At 38.1% G+C, this 17,718-nt stretch overlaps 1 protein-coding gene and 1 long non-coding RNA gene across 3 annotated transcripts in view; one reads left to right on the top strand and one right to left on the bottom strand.

The window, feature by feature from the left end:
* Nucleotides 1-17,718, top strand: part of LOC117795985 — a 49,368-nt gene that overhangs the window by 19,310 nt on the left and 12,340 nt on the right. The window contains exon 4 of one of the 2 annotated variants that reach the window (XR_004620206.1): nt 14,970-17,668. The exons of the other annotated variant lie outside the window; for it this stretch is intronic. This is a non-coding gene — a long non-coding RNA (uncharacterized LOC117795985). Of the gene's footprint in view, nt 1-14,969; nt 17,669-17,718 lie in introns of those variants that run through there. 2 annotated transcript variants of the gene reach the window in all.
* The window catches only part of PSMA8 (proteasome 20S subunit alpha 8), a 35,672-nt gene continuing 25,009 nt past the window's right edge, over nt 7,056-17,718 (bottom strand). The window contains exons 5-7 of the mRNA XM_002912678.4: nt 10,648-10,767; nt 10,460-10,522; nt 7,056-7,756 (exon numbers count right to left, since the gene is read on the bottom strand). Coding sequence (XP_002912724.1) covers nt 7,652-7,756; nt 10,460-10,522; nt 10,648-10,767 — 288 coding nt within the window. The 3' untranslated portion in view covers nt 7,056-7,651. The remainder of the gene's footprint in view (nt 7,757-10,459; nt 10,523-10,647; nt 10,768-17,718) is intronic.

Here is a 17,718-nt window from a genome sequence, read left to right as displayed (position 1 = left end):
AAAACCCCCCATATCCATTGGAAAAATTAGGCAACGGATATGAACAATAAATGGAAGGAAAATTCAAAGGCCTTTTAATGAACATGAAAATGTTCGACATCATTCATAGTAAGAAAAATGCAAATAGAATATTGGTTTGTTTTTTTTTTTAAAGATTTTATTTATTTATTCAACAGAGATAGAGACAGCCAGCGAGAGAGGGAACACAAGCAGGGGGAGTGGGAGAGGAAGAAGCAGGCTCATAGCAGAGGAGCCTGATGTGGGGCTCGATCCCATAATGCCGGGATCACGCCCTGAGTCGAAGGCAGGTGTTTAACCGCTGTGCCACCCAGGCGCCCCTGGTTTTTTTTTTTTTTTTTAAGTAAAAATGCAAAAGTATTGCAATTTCATCTATTTATTGGCAAAAAATGTTTGAAACACTATTGTATCAGTTTAGGTTCAATTAAAGAACCAAAACGACTATGGTACGGAACTGGCAGTTTTCTATATAAATCAGACCCCATGCAACTGTGGGAGTTGATAGAGAAGTCTATGCAAGACTGTTGCCTCTGTTTTGGGCCCGAAAGCACTCTGATCTGCTCAGCTTGGTAGTCAGGAAGGAAAGTTAGATGTGAGGAAGGGAGGGTGAGAATAAACTGTAACCCATGAAGATAAATAGTACCCACATGTATCTTTCACTGCCTGCACCCTTGTGATGCTTGCGACCTGCAGGAAAAGCTGGTGACCTTTGCTGTGAAGCTGCATGCATGTCTTGCCCAGTTCCCAAAAAGACTGAAGGAAAGAACCAGCAGGATCTGGGGGAACTTGAGTAGCCGTGGTCCTGGATGCCTTCCCACACTAACAAAGTGAACCAGTATACCAGCATTCTTTGTGAGAGGCTACAGTGCCTGGTGCCCTACACTGAGCTGCTTCCCTTCTGCCTTTCAAATCTTGTACAGATTTCTCTTGTGGCCAACTCAAGCTGGGAACCATAAAGGAAAGAGAATTCTGGGAAACAGTTCCAGGTTAGCTGAGTTGACACCATGCAAAGCCAGCACAACTACAATGGGAAGGTGTAGAAAAGGAGAGATTCTCACTCACTGTTAGGAGAAAGATAAAATTGTGTAGCATATCTTTGACCCTGCAGTTCCAATTCTAGTGATTTATCCTGTAAATGTACTTCCACATATGTGAAATGACAAACAGAAGTTTATTCATTGCAGCATCTGCAATAGCAACACTATGAACAGTTCAACACTATGAACGTGTTTATCAATAGAAGACTGGTTGGTTAATAATTTATTGTGACATCTATACACTAGAAAGAAAGATCCTCACATAAGAAAATGCTCAAATATAAAGTGAAAAAAGCAAGATACAGAACAATATATAGTATGGTACCATTTGCATTAAGATATATTTTTTCTATATGTATAACGTATCAATAGGAGTATATGGAAAACATCAGTGGAAACATACTGATAATATGGTTGCCTCCAAGAAGAACTTAGTCCTGGGGGACAAAAATGCAATGGAATATTTGATGATACAATTTAAAAAATTATGTACTATGTGAATGTATCATTTATTAAGAGTAATAATGTAAAAAATTCTTTCAAGGAAATTATTACATGCATTTATTTCTTCATGTTGTTTCCGATATATGCCTTTTGAAATCAAGATCTTAAAAAAATTCTAGTCACCTGTTGTCTCTATGATATATAAAACACAATGCACCTTTATAACCCTCTATTACAAACACAGTGAATAAAAAAATCATTAAAAAATAACACAGTGAAAAGCCTTGTAACTTTTAATCAGATGAGGCATTTTTATAACCCCTCAATAACCACTGAAAATTTATGTGGAGTTAGGATAAAGTGATTATTGGCACCTGTCCTCGCTGGCTCCCAATAGAAGTACCATACTCATTCTCTGCCTGAATTTTGCAACAACCATCCCCTTGGTTTTCTTTAGTTTTACCTCAAACATTGTATCTTTTAAATACTGTATTTCGCTTTGTAGGTCTTGAGGCTTTCTATAAACATTGTTGTGTATCCTTTCTCACAATTGGCTTTCACTTGTACTCAGTGTGATGTTTTTGAGATATATTCATACTGAAGCATGTAGCTGTAGTGACTTTTCCCCTGCTATATGGTATGCTACTGTATGAATACATCATTCATTCATTCGTTGATGAACATTAGGTTACTTCATATATATGTATATATGTTGCTGTCACAAACAACCTATAATTATTTTTATGCACGTATGCTAGCATTTCTGTAGGCTGTATGCCTTGGAGTAGCATTGCTGGCTAAAGGGCACATGCCTCTTTGACCTTTCTTGATCTCATTGACTTGCTGCCCAGAGCAGCTGGCCTAGTCTACAGCCCTCATAGCAGTAGATAGAGCTCTCGTGCCTCCACATGTTCACCAGCATCTTATATAGTCATTTTTTTCATACAGCCATTTTTCATTTTTGCCAGTCTGATGGCTGTAAAATAGTGTCTCATCATAGTTATTTAAAAAAAAAAAACTCTTAGGGGCACCTGGGTGGCTCAGGCAGTTAAGTGGCCGACTCTTGATTTGGGCTCAGGTCATGATCTCAGGGTGGTGGGATGGAGCCCCGAGTCTGGCTCTCCATGCTCAGTGTGGAGTCTGCTTCAGATTCTCTCTCTCCCTCTGACCCTCCCTCTGCTCTCTCTTTCTCAAATAAACTCTTAAAATTTTTTTTTTAGAGAGAGAGCGCATGTGTGCAGGCATGAGGGGTGGGTTGGGGAGGGGCAGAGGAAGAGGGATAGAATCTTATGCAGGCTTCACCCATTTTCCTGATGCGCTGTATTTTCATTCCTTTGAATCAACAGTTCTTATAGGGGCACCTGGGTGGCTTAGTTGTTAAGTATCTGCCTTCAGCTCAGGTCATGATCCCAGGGTCCTGGGATCAAGCACCACATCAGGCTTCCTGCTCAGCTGGGAGCCTGCTTCTCCCTGTCCCTCTGCCCCTCCCCCTGCTTGTGCACTTTCTCTTTCTCTCTCTGTCAAATAAATAATCTTTAAAAAAATACCACAGTTCTTTGTAAATTCCAGACACACAGCTTTCATCAGTTGTATGTATTACAAATGTCTTTTCTCATTTTTGGCCTTTTCACCTTATCTTTTGGTGTAGAGGGGCTTATATTTTCAGGTAGCTGAATTATCAATCTTTTCCTTAAGTGTTAGCACTTTTTGTATTTTGTTTAGAAAATCTATCCTGGGGCGCCTGGGTGGCACAGCGGTTAAGCGTCTGCCTTCAGCTCAGGGCGTGATCCCGGCATTATGGGATCGAGCCCCACATCAGGCTCCTCCGCTATGAGCCTGTTTCTTCCTCTCCCACTCCCCCTGCTTGTGTTCCCTCTCTCGCTGGCTGTCTCTATCAAATAAAATCTTAAAAAAAAAAAAAAAAAGAAAAAGAAAAGAAAATCTATCCTCATACCGCCAAGGTCTTAGAGATATTTTCCTGTATTGTCTTCTAAAAGTTTTATCTTTTATGTTTAGGCCTTTAATTAGTCTGGAATTTATTTTAATAGAATGAAGTAGAGATCCAATTTTCTTTTCAGATGGATAACCAGTTGTCCTGTCACCATTTACTAAAGAACTTATCCCTTACCCCACTGATACACAATACTGCCATAAACCAAGTAGCCCAGTAAGGATGGATTGTTTCTAGGTGCTCTGTTGCCTGATTCTTAGTTTGCTTTTATTCCTTATGCCAATACACACAGGGCAGCACCAGCATCTTTCAAAATGCCTTCTCTGATTTTCAAATCCCTTTCCGATTTTGACCTCTAGGGATTTCCCTTGTGAGCTCAGCTATGCATTTAAAAGGATGTTTGTTAGATTTCATCCAGCATTCTATGCCTCTAGTGGGAGATATTTTCAGACTGCCTAGTTAACCATAACCCAGTGATGTACAGTGAAGTTGCTTAGCTAATTCCTAAAACCAGATGTCTGTGATTACCTTGAGGATATGAGGCAGAAAAAACACAAAGTGCTTGAGTATCAGGGAACTTTCTCTCTGTAAAAGAAGTAAAAATGACATTTTAAATAGCAAACATGTTAGAGTATGTTTTGGTTAAAACCTCAGATTAAACAAAAAATTGCATTGTGTAGATCAGTGAAACCTGGTCAAAATAATACTTAGGTTTCCAAAGAAAAATAAAGCAATTGAGCCAAAACAATCAGACCCTCATGCCTGTTACAGGAAGAATAAAGCCAATGAGATCGATATACAAGTCCTATCATGAAACAGGTTTGTGGGGGAGGGGTGTGGGGAAATGTGTCCATTTTGGTGGACAGCTGTGATGGCAAAGCACTATAAACACTATGGACATCAATTATATGTGTCTCATGAGAGTTGTTAAGAGAATTAATGAGTTAATGTTTGTAAAGAACTCTAAAGTGTCTCGTATGTAGTATTATGTGAGTACTTGTTAAAAAAGAACAAGCAGTGAAATTACAACCATACCATTGGGTGATGTGTCCCTATTACCCCCAGTTAGGAAGCATGGAATCCACAGAGCTGAGCAGTGGTTCAGAGAAGTCATTAACATTTTATCTATTCATAACCAAATTCATCCAGAGGTATAATCTGTCCTGTCCTCACGTTGGAGGTAGAAATTGGGAGAGAGAGAGAGCTATCACCACCTTCTTTTGCTTTTAACACAAAAAATAGGTCTCATTTCCATTTTAAAAGATCTGGTGTTGTGCACTACATTTACTAGGGAAGATTTAAATAAATTACTCCAGAACCATCAGCAACATGCTTCATATTAAATTCACAGATTAGGGAAACCTGCCTGAGTGGCTTAGTCAGTTAAGTGTCTGCCTTTGGCTCAGGTCATTATCCCAGGGTCCTGGGATCGAGCCCCACAGCAGGGAGCCTGCTTCTCTCTCTGCCTGCTGCTCCCCCTGCTTGTGATCTCTCTCTGAAAAATAAATAAATAAAATCTTAAAAAAAAATAAATTCACAGATTAAAAGGGAAATACACTTTTCATTACTCATATTACTTGTCAGAATGGGCTCAATTATTTGGCACTATGACCTCTTCAATACAAGGACCGTAACTTGTTCATTTCTGGTACCCAGCACAAAGGGAATGTTCAATCAGGCATGAGTGGTTGGGGAAGGTAACTTCAAATTACTGCACCTTCTAAAAGGTTTCCCAAGGCCACAACAACACATTCCTCTCTTCCTGAAGTCCTCCCATTTTTATTTCACCAGGGTTGAAATCTTTTCAGGGGTCCTGCCTGCTATAACATTCATCGACTACGTGATGTCTTCCCATCACTATAATGTTCAACCAGAGGCAAAAAAATTAGTAAATTGGCTTCTACACTAAGTGAGAGATTAGATGATTCTTCTGCCCACTCCCAGTTTCTGATATTTGTAACAAAGTCTGCAAATTAACATGGCTCAACAAGCGGGTATTAAGTCTTAACCATAGACAAGCTATGGAAACAAAGATGAAAGGTAAATCCCAGCCCTCCCTTCCTGAAGAACTTCTAGTTTAGTAGGGAAAACAGACACAGAGCTTCACAGCATTAATCCCAATTGTAATTATAATTATTTTGGTTTAATACCTGCCTTTTCACTACATCCTAATGAGGACAAATCAGAATATTTTCTTTACCACTATATCCCTAGCATCCAACAGTGTCTGCCACTTAAAACACTCAATAGTTGTCAAATATTTATTGTCAAATATTGTATCAAGAGCATCAAGGATTCACAGTGGGCTCACTGCAGGACAGTAGGGTAATGTGAACACCCTGCCCTTTATGTTGTATGTTGGGTATGCATGTGTGTTGAAAGAGATTCTTTCAGTGAGAGCTGATCATTGATTATCAAAGTTCTTGGGTTCTTTTTCCAAAGTGATAAAATTTTGTATAGCAGTCCTTCTCCTTGGGAAGTACCTTTGCTTCTGGAAGGTTAAGAGGGGCCAGGAAGTGACAGGGAACAAGTATTTGTCTTTGATTCTAAGTTTTTAAAGAGGAAGGGTATAGGATTACTCAAAGTCAAGAATCATAGTACACCAAAACAAAACAAGGGGAAGAGTATAGGGAGCCACAGAATTCCATGGTTTCGGTGAAACTAGAAAGGCAGTCAGGGCATAAGTCAGATTGTCCATCTGCCCTAGAAAATGCTCTGCAGTTTTTCTGTCTGAGGAAATGAAATGCACCAGCAGCAGGCCACAGGAATTTGGTACAAGAGGAATACCAGTGAGGTGGCCTTGTTAAGGTCTTTGTAGCTCTTAAAATTCTGACTCTGCTTTTTACTTTCCCCTTGCTTCAGAGCACTACCACCACCAGTGGCTTAGCTCTTCGTATGACAGCTGTTTATCCAAACTGCTTAGTTTCTGTACTATCTACCCTGAGCTTTTCATTCCTCTGCAAAAACTCAGCCTCTCTCCTTCTTGTTTTCAAAAAGAACTTCAAAAAAAGAGAAAAAAGACAAAGCTCTAAAATAGTAAGATATATAGACTTTTGTTTTTATGCCTATTAATATCCTTTGTCTTCAAAAATATAACCTCATTACAGACATTAAGCACATTCTTTTTGTGGGCTCTCTCTGTGGACAGGGATCACTTTTTATATTTCATTTCTTACTCCCAATAAGCCTAGTTCAATGCCAAGCACATAGTAAGCACTCAGACAGCCAGGGGAACATGTGACAAACCTAACACACTGGAAATCTTAAGATAAAATAAAAATTGAAACTAAGAATTTTATGTATTCATTTCTCTCCTTGTTTTCCTATATATAGTACCCTATTTGGATGCTCTTATAAGCTCTTACCACACTTTATTTTAACTGCCTATTTCGACCAGGTCTTTCTTTTTCTTTTTATTTTTTTTAAAGATTTTATTATTTATTTATTTGACAGAAACAGCCAGCGAGAGAGGGAACACAAGCAGGGGGAGGGGGAGAGGAAGAAGCAGGCTCATAGCGGAGGAGCCTGATGTGGGGCTTGATCCCAGAACGCCAGGATCACGCCCTGAGCTGAAGGCAGATGCTTACTGACTGCACCACCCAGGTACCCCATTCAACCAGGTCTTTATTATTTGTTCCATGAAAAAAATAATATGCTGCAACTTAAAAAATGACAAAAGTAAAATAAATATGATAAATGCTTAAAACTGAAGAAGGATCTGATAAAATTTTGGCAATTCATTAATACAAGGATGTTTTTGTCTTTCATCTAGAAGTACAACTCAAGATTCAATTTATTTTGCAATAGTTATCTCTTTTTTTTTACCTGACAGTCAGAACTCAAACATCAACAAATTATTTTTATTTAAAAATTTTTTTACAAATTAGTAATTTTTTTAAATTAAGCTTTTTTCTTAAATTTACACAGATGAAGAAAAGTAAAACACTACACAAGTTACTAAGTATAGTCACAGGCTTATGTGGAATTATGACTGCTTTCAACAATTACTGAAATTTCTGTTCAAAGAAAATCTTCATACTAAGATATGTTTGTCCGTGTAGCAGACTGAAGACAGCCACAAATGTGGCATTCTCAAAACAGCATAGAACTACTAAATGTAATGCTGCAAACCAACTTATTCCTTTAAAACTTCACTAATTAATTCAAAGGAGTACAACAAAACATTACAAGCTCCTAATGTTCATCCTAAGAATTCGGTAGTCTTCTTGGATTTTTTCTTCTCTGCTTCTTCCTTTTCCTTTTCTATTTCAGTTACTTGTAATTCAATTTCTTTGGCACTAAACATCTGGAAAGAAAATATTTAAAAAGCAAATTTCAATTATACCAGCAATTTCTAAATATTTCCAATATGAAGAACCAATGATATTTTATACATTTATATTTTCTATTTAAACTTCAATTTTATATCTTCAAATATATAATGAAATATATATACTTGTAACAAATACAGACAAAATTTAAACTCTATGATATTTCCATTATCATTGTGCTAAAAAAGCAGGGCAGAGTGTTATATTGCATTACATATCCTCTATATGAATATAACTCTGAAAACATTTTAATGCAGGCTTATTCTATTCATGAACAAGAAACTCATTATTGAGTTACTCCACCCCACTGTGTGATTCTCTGATAGGGTTTGCCTATTTTATCAGCCACTAGAATACCCAAAGAGGTAGGGAAAAGACGACTTACACTGCTTTGTTAACAACTCCCTAAGTGTAAAGCAAAAATAGTTTTTGTTTTATATAAATCAATTTTATTATATTTAAAATGAAAGATGGGAGCAACTTGCTCCAGGTCATACTAGTAAACATACCAATTTGCTGGAACTTAGGTCTAATTCTAAATTTACACCCAGGTCTGTTCAATTCCAAAGGCCATGCCCTATGTGCCACACAGCATATCCTGAAACAGCATGTGGGAGGGCAGTCTAACTTCACTGCCAGTGCACATACCACCCTACCACGCATCAGTAAGAAATATATGCACGACTGGGTGTGTCTGTCCATGTGGGTATACATGTATGTGCTGGAGCTGGAGAGGTGACCCTGGCCTCGGTGGTTTTGTGTCCTTGTGGTGTTCGCACGTCTATCCTGAGACCCTTGACAGCAGGGGTGACAATACAGCCCAGTTCTCATCTCCACACACTGTATTCAGCACCGTTATTTTTGTGGGGCCGTGCAGGGGCAGAACCTACACCTCTCTCCCCATTTCTCTTATTCCTCGTATCCCCGTCTACCAGTTGGCTAATAAAAGGTGAGGTGGGAATGTGGTGTCAAAACAATTCAACAACACAACTCAAAAAACAAAAACCCCACTGCTCCATCCAACGCTGATTTTAACACTATTTTCTCTTGAAATATTTCCTTCAAAACAAATATATATGTAAAATAATCCTTTTTAGTATACTTTTCATTAGTTTCCATGCTGTAAGTGCTTTTTACACTCTCAGCTAGAGAGCTGGCAAACTGCTCTGTATACAGTTCTACCTAACAACAGTGAACCACATTTCAGATGTTCTTTAGCCGATGAGTCCTCAATCACAGTACTCTAGATGATTTATTTTGTGGTTCGTCACAAAATGGCTAACAAAGGGTACACAAAGAATAATGCCAGTCTTGCCACAGAGAAATACGGAAAAGTTATCACACTAGGTATTACAATTTAAGTCTTACAGAAGCTCAAGGCACTTTTTTTTTTTAAAGGTTTTTGTTTATTTGAGAGACGGAGAGAGAGAGTGCACAGGGGGAACATGAGAGGGAGAAGCAGACTCCCCACTAAGCAGAGAGCCCAATGCAGGGCTTGATCCCAGGATATGAGATCATGACCTGAGTTAAAGGCAGACGCTCAACTGACTGAGCCACCCAGCTGCCCGTCAAGGCACTTTTAAGTGAAAAGTAGAGAAAATAGATAAAAACCACGGGAAATCAAGGGGTGGAGGTTTTTTGACATAATGAAGGATAACACTGTGTTAGAAGCCTGGAGCGCCAATAATTATACACACAATAGCTGAATGACACTGGCTGGAAGCATATCTTGATTTCAGAAGATCTAGGAGGATAGTGAGATGAATTGCTCCTTATAAGAATACCTTGTTTTAATTGTGCTTTGCAGATACTGCATTTTTTATAAATTGCTGTTTTTTGTTTTTGTTTTTGTTTTAATTAAGCTCTATGCCCAACATGGGGCTTGAGCTCATGACTCCGAGATAAAGAGTTGCATGCTCTCCCAACTAAGCCAGCCAGGCGCCCCTGTGCTTATTACAAATTGAAGGTCTGTGGCACCATTTTTCCAACACCATTTGCTTAACTTTGTATCTATCACATTTTGGTAATTCTTGCAATATTGCAAATGTTTTCATTACTATTATATTTGCTATGGTGATCTATGATCAGTAATTATGACTCACAGCTCAAATGCTGGCTAGCATTTTTTAGCACTGTATTTTTAAATTAAGATATGTACATTGTTTTTTGTTTAGATATAATGCACACTTAAGGGACTACACTATAGTATAAACATAACTTTTATATGCATTGGGAAACCAAAAAATTCATTTGACTTGCTTTATTGCAATATTGGCTTAATAGTGGTGGTTGGAACTAAATCCTCAATATCTCCAAGGTATGCTTGTATGTAAGGCTGGGACTAAATCTCCATAGACAATATATTATACTAATCCCATATATGACTGACTCAGTAGGGGTTCCTACTTAGAAGAAGATATACCAAATGGGGTAAGCCTACATATAAATCTCAGCTCTTCTAAGCCTTCACAAAGGACCAGGGATAGGTAACTGCTTGCAGTAAGCACATACAAATTAGTGAACATTAGCTTACAGAAACAAAATAGATGGCATCATAATGTCAGTGGATGCTAATGGGTGTTTCAGGCTTTTAAATGAAGATTCACAGGTGTCAACATTTTGACAAGATAAATTACTTTATATTACAAATGTTTTTTCCTCTTTGGTTAATGACTTACTTTCAAAGGCTGGTTTCTTCTTATTATAGCAAGTTCAATGTTTTTTCCACCAGACTGGACAACCTAATGTAGAACAAGCACAATATTAAAATTAGTTCAGGAAATTTTATTTTTAGTGAGGAAACAGATAAGAAGAACAAATCTTCTCTCCCCATGTTCTTCTGAATATGATTGATTAGATCACTTACTTCTAGCAAAGCTCTTATTGCTAATTTGATAGCCTCATTGTCATTTGCTATAGCATCTTCTGTATAATTCTTTTCTAGAAATTCTCGGACAGTTTTAGCACTTCGGCCTATTGCATTTGCCTTGAAAAATGAAAGATAGTTATTAATATCATTGCAATATGAATGAATTTATGGTTACTCAGTGAAGTTTAGAGTTTATTGAGATATTTCTTAGTATAATTACTAGATGAAAATTATAGTTTTCAAACTTAGCAAACATTTCAGCAGCTCGTTTTGTTACTATGTCAATGATCCGTAATGGTGGCATGCCTTATCTTCAAACATACCAATGCCTTGTCCCAGTGCTTCCTACTACTTTAATGGCTCCCAAGTCCTTGATAACCAGGGAAGACTGAAAGAGTTGAAATTCAAAAGATGTAGAGAGGAAAGGAGGTAGGACTTTGCAATATAGTACCAAAAGAAGAAAGAAAAAAGGATAAAAAGGACATTGACCTGAAGAAGAAAGCTGTTTGCATGAATAGGACTGTATGCATCATTTTCTTAGAACTTAGAAGCAAGTGGTCACCTAATTATTGATTCATTATCTTTGATTCATAAGCTAGAAAAAATTCTTCTGTTCTATTCTCCATTTTTCTTTGTTCTTTAGAAATGTTCATCAGATGAAGGAAAGAGGCTGTACAGCCACAGGTGGTATATGGCATGTTCTTTTAATTCAGTCTAAATACCTAGGCAAGTATTAGTGATGATAATAATGATGGTAATAGTAATTCTTATATAATAGAGCACTTATATGCCAGGCACTATGCTAAGCATTTTACATGGATTATTTCCTTTAGCCATCACAAAGATAATTGAATAGTTACTATTACAAACCCCAATTCATGAATGAAGAAATGGGGGCTTGGAAAGGTTAAAACAAGCTTTCTTAACCTCAGCACTATTAACATTTTGAGCTGAGTAATTTTTTTGCTGTGGGGGGATGTTCTGTGCATTGTAGGATGTTTATCAGCCTCTATCCACTAGATTCTAGTAGCATCCCCCACCCCAGTTGTGACAACCAAACATGTCTCTAGAGATTGCCAAATGTCTCTTAGGGAGTACAAAATCACCCCTATTTGTGAACGAGTGTCTTAAATAATCTTGCCCAAGATCACAGAGGCGATAAGTAGAAGAGCTGAGCTTTGACACTCCAAGCTCTGAACTCTATACACTACGCTGCCACATGCCCCTTTGCTATGATGACTTTAGAGAGGAAAGAGCCCCCAGAAAGGCCCATCCCTTCACTCAGGGATCCTGGCATTGAATGAGGGAATGTCTCAGTTCTAACTGGTTATGTTTAGTATTATGATTATCAGAAAGAGAATGCAAAAGAGATGGTAGGAAGTGAGTATGAAGCATATCTTTTGTACTGCATGACAGTGTATTGTTCTGGTTAGCAGAAGATTATTTTTACTTCACAGACTTTTTCTATTCCTTTATATTTCAGGAGATTAAAAGAACAGCTGTGAAATTTTAAATTAAATTTTGTGGCTTTGAAATTTCACTAATATCAAAAGTAAAGACTTCAGACTGGTATGACTTTGAAGTATTATTTGCTACTAGTTTTTTGGGGGTAACTAGTTGTTGCCCAGAGAGGAAGAATATAAAGTAGGAGTTTATCCAAGAATCTCACTGAGCCCTTAGAAGGTTATCTTATAAATTCCTGGTGACTTTCCTGTCCAAGTCTTCTAACTGGTGATGTAAAAATTCTTTAATTCTTACCTACCTGGCTGGTTTCCTAAAATCTTCTTGCCTCACTACATCCCCACCCTTCCTCCAAATCCATCACCCACCCCAGCCCACTTCAACAGACTCTTAGTTTTAGCAATGTTTTTTCCTGCCTGCCTATAAAGATTAATGTTAATTTTCTATGGCAAAGATTATTAGCAGCCTACCCCAATATCCATTCTTCCTTTGTGACAGAACTCTAGAATTTTCAGCAATGCCTGCTGAAAAGTGTCATTTCCTAGCCTTGGTTACCAATAGGAATATACAAGTGGAAATAAATGGGTAGAACTTGTAGAAACCTTTGCTGCCTGGAATGCAGACAGGTTGACTGGAGATCTAGCAGCCACTTTGAGAGCATGGGCAAACAGTAAGATAATAAAAAAGACAAATAACAGCAATCTACCTCATTATATGAGACTTCTCATTATATAAGAAAAATAAATTGTTATAAGTTAAGAATCATCACATCTCTGTTGTTAGGAGCCAAAAAGAATACCTCACAGATAAATCTTTGTATATCTTAAAGATATATAGAAGAAAAATTGATGGGGCATCTGGGTGGCTCAATTGGTTAAGCGTCTGCTTTTGGCTCAGGTCATAATCTCAGGGTTCTGGGATGGCACAGGAGCCGATTCCCTGATTAGTGGGGGGAATCTGCTGCTCCCTCTTCCTCTGCCCCTCCCCCTGGCTCATGCTCGCTCACTCTCTCTCACTCGCTCTCTCTCGAACAAATAAATAAATAAAATCTTCTTAAAAAAAGATTAAAAATTGATAAAGAAGATCATTTTGGCAGGAATACTTTATTTACCATTAGAATTTCTTAGCTGATGAGTAATACAATAGTTATCCTTTGTGTGGTCTTCTACAGAAAGTATAAAAGCCTGATGATTTTTTTAAAATTTTTTATTATGTTATGTTAGTCACCATGCAGTACATCATTAATTTTTGATGTAGTGTTCCATGATTCATTGTTTGTGTATAACACCCAGTGCTCCATGCAATATGTGCCCTCCTTAATCACTGGCCTAGCCCAGTCCCCCACCCCCCGCCCCTCTGAAACCCTCAGTTTGTTTCCCAGAGTCCATAGTCTCTCATGGTTCATTCCCCCTTCTGTTTACCCCCCTTCATTCTTCCCTTCCTTCTCCTACCGATCTCCTTGCTATTCCTAATGTTCCATAAATAAGTGAAACTGTATGATAATTGTCTTTCTCTGCTTGACTTATTTCACTTAGCATAATCTCCTCCAGTCCCATCCATGTTGCTGCAAATGTTGGGTAATCGTTCTTTCTGATGACTGAGTAATATTCCATTGTATATATGGACCACATCTTCTTTATCCATTCATCTATTGAAGGGCATCTTGGCTCCTTCCACAGTTTAGCTATTGTGCACAATGCTGCTATGAACATTGGTGCGCATATGGCCCTTCTCTTCACTACGTCTGTGTCTTTGGGGTAAACACCCAGTAGTCAGTTGCTGGGTCATAGGGTAGATCTATTTTTAACTTTTTGAGGAACCTCCACACTGTTTTCCAAAGTAAGCCTGATGATTCTTGATCTTTCCTTTCTCTTTTAAATCTACTCCAATCAAGCTCATCACTATGAGATGTTCTTGTCAAGGTCAGCCATGACCTACCCATTGCCATATGCAGTCATTTCACTGTTTACCTGACCCATCAGTGGCTCTGGCTCAGCTGATCAACTCTTCTTGGAATACCATTTTCATTTGCGATCGAGGACACCCCTCTCTAGGTTCTCCTTCTTCATAGACTATGCTGGATCCTTCTCCACCTTTCACTGGTCCAGTACTCCTGATCTATATCAGGTCTTGCCTGGATTATTATTGGACACAGCCTCCTAACTTGTTTGCCTGCTTCTACCCTACCATACAGTATATTCTCAATAGAGCAGCCACATAGATCCTTTAAAAATATAAGTCAGATCATGTTACTCTAATATGCCAAAACCTCAGATGGCTTTCTACATCACTCTCCTTATTTTTTTTTAATTATTTTTTTAAAGATTTTATTTATTTATTTGAGAGAGCACAAGCAGGGGTGGGCATAGGAGCAGGGAGGCAGAGGGAGAAGCAGACTTCCCACTGAGCAGGGAGCCTGATGCGGGGCTTGATTCCAGGACCCTGGGATAATGACCTGAGCCAAAGGCAGACACTTAACTGACTAAGCCACCCAGGCACCCCTGCATCACTCTCTTTAACATCCAAGTCCTATCTAAGGCCTTCAGACCCTACAAGATCTAGCCACCTCCTACCTCTGTTACTCATCCCTCACGACTATCTTTCTGGATTCACCATAGCACAGTCATATGCTCTGCATAGAGCTTGATATCTCATAGATATGGAACATACTGCTGCCTTGGAATTTTGCTCTGATTCGTTCCTCTGTTGGGAATACCACAGAAATAACTACCTGGGCTGCTCCTTCACTTTCTTCAGGCCTCTGCTCAAATATCACCTTTTCAGAGGTGCTTTCCCTGACTATCTTAACTACCAATCACCTCTATCCTCCTAACCTTGTTCTCTTTTCCCCCCCACAGGACTTAAATTACATATATACCATCTGTACATTTTTTTGTCACCTCTATATCCCCAAACCTAGAACAATATTTGTTATGTAATTCAAATACATATAGACTGACTATTTGTTAAATTATCAACTGTTAATATATTTTACTTTGTAACTTTTGATGGTAATTACTTTGGGAATCCTACACTATAATATCCCTAAGTACAGAGATATTAACTCATATGCTTAGTGCTCTGGTACTCAATTCCTTCTTCATTTCTGGCCCCTTAGGATTTTCTGTCTTTTTTGTGAGTTCAGCTGTGCATTAAAAACATGTTAATGATCATTCTAGCTTTCTACATGGTTATAGCAGAAGAATTTTTTATTAGTTCAATTTAATGTAATGTGCCAAACCCCAGAACATGTTACTTGGCATAAAAAAATACTTTCTGCAATATGAAAATATATAAACAAGAAAAAAATATTTCAAATAGGGTTTCCCCGCACCATTGGTGTGGATACTGCCAGAACTACTGGGCTGATTTTTTTTTTTAAGATTTTATTTATTTATTTGAGACAGTGGGGGGGGGAAGTGGGGGAGGAGCAGAGGGAGAGGAAGAAGCAGGCTCTCCACTGAGCAGGGAACTCAACGTGGGGCTTGGTTCCAGGATCTGAGCCAAAGGCAGATGCTTAAATGACTGAGCCACCTAGGCACCCCTGGGCTAACTGATTTCTTGAGACTCTTCTGTTATGGAAGGGGCAGCTGTTATGCCCTCACTGGAAGAGAAACTGACTCTGGATATGAGTCTCCCTTCCCTTACCAAATACCCCACCTTCTGTGAACCTGCTGAATGCTTTATTCATTGTCATGTTATCCTACAAAACATTGCTGATGACCAAGGAGGAACTGAGAGAATACACTTATGCCCATGGGACTCACTGGTCTTATCGTGTTCTCTGATCCTAAAGAAGCCAACCTGATGAAAACAGAGGAGAGCCAACTGAAGGCTCAGTTATAGCACTAGCATCTTATGGAGCCAGGTTTCTATTCTACAAGATCCTGTATGTGCCCTGACATGGTAACCAGTAACTAATTTATTTCATAGCCACAAATCTCGGAATCAAGGGATAGCTGTCTCATTAACCTCTAAAGGGCCACTAATAAAATTTTTGCTTCTTGGCTTGTATTAGTTTAAAGGGCCTAGTTCCCAAATTGGTGGGGTGGTGGGAAAGGGAGAAGAGGCAGTATTCTTCTAGGGGATATAACAATTTCACTGATTCAGAAGCTGAGACTGCCAGTTGGCAATTTTGGACACCTCATGCCTTTGAACCAATAGGCAAATAATGGGTTACTGTGAGGGTGGTATGATTTATTCCAATTATCAAGGGAAATAAAGTTACTATTATACAATGGGACCAGGGAGGAGATGTCTAGAACTTTCTTAGTATTCTCATGTAAAGTGAAAAAAGCTAATGGAAGGCTCTATAATCCATTAAGGCAGGATCATTAATGGACCATAATCTCAAAAGAAAAAAAAAAAAGTTTGTGTTACCTGCCAGGTAAAGAACCCCCTGGTATCAGCAATTTCTGTTCTCATTTCTGCTACAGGTCATGTGGCCAGTTTATATTTTGAATTTTCTATTTCTTTTATCCACTTCACATTTCCTCTATCTGTACCTTGTAAAACTACATCCTAGCACTGCAAAGTGTCGTCACCACATGGTACCATAGCTGTGTCCTCCAGAGCCCATTGTATCACTTTATCAGGCTACTGGTGTAGTAGGTCAGAGTGAAAAACAAAACAGAGAAATGAAAAAAAACAAATACCTGATCTCATGGCTAAAGTGCTATATATAGTCTCCCCAAAACAGAAATTAAACCAGAAGATTTCATTCCATTTTTCAAGACTGGATATCAGAATTTATGTAACACACATAAAGAACCATTTGGCCTAAGCATGATGTAATGGAAGGAACACTGTACTAATAAAGGAGAAGACCCTGAGTTCTAATGACAGTTTTGTTATTAACTAGTGGTGTGAACTCTAAAAAAAAAAAAAAAAAAAAATATCACTTAACTCCTGAGCCTCACCAAGTATGTAAAATAAAAAAGTTTTCAAATGTTTTTTTGTTACAGATTATTATTTTAAAGCTGCATTTGATTTCAACCAAAATCTTAAAAGAAAGTACAATATGTGAAACTAGTTAAATGATGATACGTGGCCTTCAGGCACCACAGCAATGCATAGTTTCAGACCTAGATGATGAACAAATTCCCAACAACTTAAAAATCCCATAATTTTGGGGCGCCTGGGTGGCTCAGTTGGTTAAGTGTCTGCCTTCAGCTCAGATCATGATCTCAGGACCCTCGGATAGAGCCCATGTTGGGCTCCCTGTTCAGTGGGGAGTTGGCTTCTGTCTCTGTGGCTCCCCTGTTTGTGTTCTCTCTCTCTCAAATAAATAATAAATAAAAATAAAAAAATAAAAATTCCACAATTTTCCTAATTAGTTGTCTTTACAATAAAATAAAAATGCTTCTTTGTATGACCCTAGGGAGCAATCAAATTAAATGGAAAATTATGTAAACTTGGAAATTGTTATGATATTGAAATGAAGTGTAATGATGTAATAATTAATACAAACAGAAGATGGCACACTTTAAAATATTTAGAGAAAAACTGAGGGTAGTAACTTGTTTTGTTTAAGGTATAGATTTGGGAGGCATAAGAAATCTAGTACATGTAAAAGATTTCTTTTTTTTTTTTTTTTTTTTTTTTTTT

Source organism: Ailuropoda melanoleuca, chromosome 14 (genome assembly GCF_002007445.2).
Source record: "Ailuropoda melanoleuca isolate Jingjing chromosome 14, ASM200744v2, whole genome shotgun sequence".
Lineage (NCBI taxonomy): Eukaryota > Metazoa > Chordata > Mammalia > Carnivora > Ursidae > Ailuropoda > Ailuropoda melanoleuca.
The sequence above is the reverse complement of the archived record's forward strand: the minus strand, read 5'-3'. Positions and strand labels throughout refer to the sequence as shown.